General features: G+C 34.2%; 1 protein-coding gene across 1 annotated transcript in view; it reads right to left on the minus strand.

Moving 5' to 3' along the window:
• The window catches only part of LOC106867407 (elongation factor-like GTPase 1), a 31,583-nt gene that overhangs the window by 12,888 nt on the left and 13,139 nt on the right, over positions 1-5,556 (minus strand). Inside the window, exons 7-11 of the mRNA XM_014912273.2 lie at positions 4,991-5,047; positions 4,118-4,147; positions 2,810-2,928; positions 2,180-2,303; positions 1,278-1,357 (exon numbers count right to left, since the gene is read on the minus strand). Coding sequence (XP_014767759.1) covers positions 1,278-1,357; positions 2,180-2,303; positions 2,810-2,928; positions 4,118-4,147; positions 4,991-5,047 — 410 coding nt within the window. The remainder of the gene's footprint in view (positions 1-1,277; positions 1,358-2,179; positions 2,304-2,809; positions 2,929-4,117; positions 4,148-4,990; positions 5,048-5,556) is intronic.

Raw genomic sequence — 5,556 nt, forward strand, 5'->3', positions numbered from 1 at the left:
ATTCTTGTATCATATAGCTCAATGATAATAATGGTAGACGAAACTTAGAAAATGTGTTAAACTTCAAGAAAGAAGACACTTGAATATGAAAATCTTTTCTCTTTTAGGAATATGGAATTTTATTTAAGAAACACTTAAACATTTGTACATTATTTTGTTCATGCTAACAGCTGCATAAAAAGCACCAAGTACACACTGTAAGGTGGTTGGCATAAGGAAGGCCATCCAGCCATAGAAACCATGCTAAAGCAGATATTAGAGCCTGTTCCAGTTTTTTGGTTTGCCAGCTCCTGTCAAACCATCCAACCCTTGCCAGCATGGAAAATAGATGTTAAATGATGATGAGTTACGCATCTCTGAAAATTTGCACAAAGTGTGAATTAGTGCAGGATATTTTATCTAATATTGATTTCAAATTCTGGCACAAGGCCAACAATTTTGGGAAAGAAGTAAATCAATTACATTGACTCCAGTGTTGAACTGGTACTTATTTTTACGACCCCCTAAAGGATGAAATGCAAAGTTGACATCAGTGGAATTTGAACTCAGAAAGTAAAGATAAACGAAAGCATTTTGCCTGGTATGCTAACAATTCTGCCAGCTTGCCTATGTTACTTTATCTAATATTAATTACAATGAAGTGAATACGATATATACATACTTCAATATAATGACATATAAGTAGAATATAAAAATTAAAAGCAGGAGTGGCTGTGTGGTAAGTAGCTTGCTTACCAACCACATGGTTCCGGGTTCAGTCCCACTGCGTGGCACTTTGGGCAAGTGTCTTCTACTATAGCCTCGGGCCAACCAAAGCCTTCTGAGTGGATTTGGTAGACGGAAACTGAAAGAAGACCGTCGTATATATATATGTATGTGTGTGTGTTTATGTGTCTGCGTTTGTTCCCCCAACATCGCTTGACAACCGATACTGGTGAGTTTACATCCCCGTAACTTAGCGGTTCGGCAAAAGAGACCGATAGAATAAGTACTACTAGGCTTACAAAGAATAAGTCCTGGAGTCGATTTGCTCAACTAAAGGCGGTGCTCCAGCATGGCCACAGTCACATGACTGAAACAAGTAAAAGAGAGAGCAATAGCAAACTGTTAACTAAACCACATTCATTAGCACGAGTTGATAATATTACCCTCCACCCAAGCTGCTCTAAACATATCACTTGTGAAAGTTCACTGAAACACTTTCATTGTCAGAGTAATTGTAAATGCTTCACTAAGCATGAAAAATATTATGCGATTTATTAACAGGTAAAACTTACTTTTTAATCATTACAGCTTGATACACAGCCCAGATGTTGTCGAGGACAAACTGAACAAATAAGGGTTTTTTATTTTTAGCCTGAAGAAAAAAAAAACGCATTTTTATAAATTTTTACCAAACCAACAACTCTTTCATATAGAATCATATATAAAAAGAAAAAAAAAAGCCAAAATAGGAATCTATGATATTAAAACTTTGCTTAAGATATCAAAGCAACTAACGTTCACCTTTGTCCTTCACACTAACCTCTTGTTTTCGATCGAGATTTTATCCCAATTACCACATACATACACTCATAACATCAATTCCCATTCTCCTCCAACTACATGAGCGGATGCTGAAAAGTTCCTGGCATCGGATAAAAGAAAATACAGGAGAATCAGTTAATTATGATTTTTTATACGACATAGTCCTGTCTCAGATTCACACACTTTATCGCAGCAGTCCTTCAGGTTTTCTAAGTCTTGTAAAAGAACTCAGAAGATTGGGCCTTCAAGCAGGTCTTTCACAATACCCTTAAAGCCAGGAATTTTTCAGCACCCCTTCATAAATATTAATAGTTAACAAATATGCACTATATCTTCTAGTGTTAAAAACATATTGTTTTGAATTAATAATACATTATCTCATAGCTTCAAGATTTAGATGTGATTGTATGTTTTTAGAATGACATAGCAGGATAGGTGAGAGAGACTGGATCTGGCCAGTTGGAACATAAAACAAGGTAGATTATTTGGACCAGATACAGCCAGTTTAAATGCTGAACAACAATCACTTTCCATTGTTCTCATTCAATAAGCATCCCAAGTAGACATTGAAATCCCACCATTCCAATTTTGGATAAAAATACTTATAAGAATAAAAAAGGATAGAAGGAATGAATAAAAAGAAAACACTCACTTGTGCGCCTTTCATTATTCTTTTGGCTTTTGAATTAAGATAATAGTTTCCCCACAGTGTCTTGTTTAGAGCTGCAGCACTGATACCTAGCTTCTCTGAATACATATTAACAAAGTGACTGATGCTAGAGAAAAGAGACAAAAAAATAATCATAATAAATTTAACAGCCATACATATTTATATGCAGATACTTCGTATTGGGTTGTTGAATTAGCTATCAAGAAATAAAAATTAACTAATATTCTTTGGGAATGTTACTAACACGGAGTAAAATATGAAATTTAATAATAAAAAATATTTTGATGTCTTTTTTCAATGAGAGAGATAGTAAGAAACTCTAAGGAGAGCTGAACAGCAGAATTCTTCAGAGAAGAAGTCCCCCACCCTCATGCAAGTGTTTCAGCCTTTAACACTTTAAAGGGACTGGGCTGCATCCAGATCATGGCTCCTGGAAACCACTCAGCTGCAACCTTCTGTGCCACAGTCTGCATTGCAACCGTACTAGGTGGTTAAAGTACCCCACAAACAAGGTACCTTGGGTGTTGTAACGAGTTCAGTCAAAGACACAAGTTGAGTGTAGGGTAAATCATACTTTTTGAAATTCTATGAGTGAATGTTGAGAAAACTTACCTGAAACCCCAGCCATCCAAGGCACTAGCAAATATCACATTGCCTTGGTCTGGGGAAAAGTAGATGTTGGAGTCATCACCTTCCTCCTCTAATACCATGTTCAAGTCAGCTGACCAACTCTATAATGTATATAATGTATTCAAAAATAAAAAGAGAAATATGCGACAACCAAGTAGTTTTTGCAGTCAAATGAAAATTGCCATTGCTGCAGCTAACATTGTTTTAAATCAGCTTAAGGATAAAATGCTCAATTTAATTTCTTCCATCTCTTTATGTTCTGAGTTCAAATCCCACCGAGGTTAACATTGCCTTTCATCCTTATGGGGTTGATAAAATTAAATACCAGAGAAGTACTAAGGTCAGTGATATTGACTACCGCCGCCCCTACAATTCTACCTCTGTGCCAAAAATTGAAACCATTATTTTACATCTACTTTTTATGCTGGTTTAGGTTGGATAGGTCATCACAATCCAAGTAAATTCATATTTGGAGTCACTAACCTCTTAAATGGGTCAGAGGACCTCATGTCATTTGTACAATATCATTTTTGGTTTAGTTTCAACCCCATTCTTAGAGGCACTACTTTACTGAAGCATTGGGTACATTTTATCATTGTACCAGCACTAAAGAGGTTGCCATGTTCTCAGCAACACTAAAAGGGTCCACTTGGCTAAGTTATCTCAGCTTGTTCACTAACCACTTTACAGAGTAGTTAGATCAATGGTTAGAAACCATTAAAATTAGTATTACCTTGATACAATTTTAGGCCTTTCATCTGTAAAACTTAGATTTCTAAAAATAATACAAGCTGTTACACTGTAGTAGAATGTTGACTAAATGTTTTGTGGTGTCTAATACCTCCTCTTACACCAAGTTCAAATCCTGCTAAGACTGATTTATTTTCCCTCCACCTGAATCTCTATTTAATTAAGTATTAATAATAAATTGAGTTGACTATAGCACTCACATAGATTTCATACCATTATTGGTTCCAGTCACTGGACTGTGACCATGCTGGCAATGCTTGATTGCATCAGACTCAGTACTAATCTTATCAGCCATGGAAGGATAAAAGGTAAATAGGTCTAGGTGGAATTTCAACTCAGAAAGTAAAAACATAATCATGCACTTCAAGGTATTTTATCCAACACTTACTTTTTCTGCCAACTAACCATCATATATCCTTTACTTTTAGTTTATGTATTTCTTTGGCTTCATTTAAATATTTGAAATACTTTCCCCCTTATTTGCAGATATACTTCAACCCTACACCTAAAAATGGAAAATTTTGAAAGTATTATATTTACCTCCAAGTCTTCACTTGCATTAGGTGGCATCTACAAAATTTTAAAATATGGTAGAAGTTATTTTCTCTTTCTTGTTTTCAGAAAATTTCCCTAACTTTTATTTAAAGCCAATCCATTAAAAAAAAAGTTAATATTTATGACATTATTGGGAAGCTGTGAGACGTCTAGATCAAGCCAGTTTGTAAAACAGTTTGGGCTAGATATGGCTGGTTTAAATGCTAAAGGGTTAAATAAAAGGAGTCCTTAGTAGTGAAAAGATTGGAAACCAACGAATTACAGTTATTCTGTTCAAGAAAAACAGATCAATACTCTGTAATTAATTTAGTTATTGAAGCTTCATTAATAATTTCAGCTCTGTGTAAGCCAAACATATAGAATTTGAACAGCATTACAAGTTAAAGAAATTCACATTTACTAATACTAAAAGCACATGCTGTTGATGATTAACCCTAATTAGCTACAATTAGGTAGATTAATCTGGGATTCACACTCAACATGCAGCATATACTCTAATCTGCAATTGGAGTGTGTCATGGATACTTATAGATATTTTACCTGCAGTAATAACAGAAGGCTATGTTATATTGCAGGGGGATGGTAACATTTGCATAATGATTTCATTAAAGCATCAATGGCTGATATCTAGTAACCAATTTAGAAAATTTCAGAGGTATACTTGCCAAGCAAGTTATTTGATCTGAGATCGTGAGTCAAAACTATTTTGAAAACATTTTCTAAAATATTCAAACAAATGATATTTCATATAAGTATATATCAAAAAATAAACTGAACTAATATAAATATATTGAAGACAATCTTAAATGCTAATTTCAAAATTAAAACACATTCTTAAAGTTTATAAAAATTACTTGCATTGGAACTTTTCTCCATCCATTCAGAAGTAAACAATTCACTGGTTAAAACATTGATCTAGATAAAAAAAATAATAAGTTTCTTTAGAAGCAAAACCAAGAACAGAAATTTTCTAAATTGTTAATTGTATTCCCATAAATAATTTTTGGATATTTTCAATTCCAAACAGTAATTACGCCTGTAGAGTGAATAACCGTCATGTCCCGTACGTGTCTTGTAGAATTTCCCTGGGGAACCGTTTGATGCAAAGAAAAACGATTGGGTTATTTCCCTTGGCTACGAAAATGAACGGGTTATTCCCCTTGGTTGTTAAAGGAATATATATATATATATATATATGTTGTTGTACTTGGGGATGGTCATATTGCCAGTTTAGCCAATAAAAACACACACACTGTATATTTGGTGTTAAATTGCTTCAGCTTTATATTACATTAATCTTAATCTTATTTCGGCCAGAGTTCTTTCATCACACTTCTGTGACCTCATCAGTGGTCCTTTGTTTCCTTCTTTCTTATGTGTGTCTCACCTTGCTAACTATCAGCCATTTTGTATATATATATATA

The sequence above is a fragment of the Octopus bimaculoides genome, chromosome 2, assembly GCF_001194135.2.
Source record: "Octopus bimaculoides isolate UCB-OBI-ISO-001 chromosome 2, ASM119413v2, whole genome shotgun sequence".
Taxonomy (NCBI): Eukaryota; Metazoa; Mollusca; class Cephalopoda; order Octopoda; family Octopodidae; genus Octopus; species Octopus bimaculoides.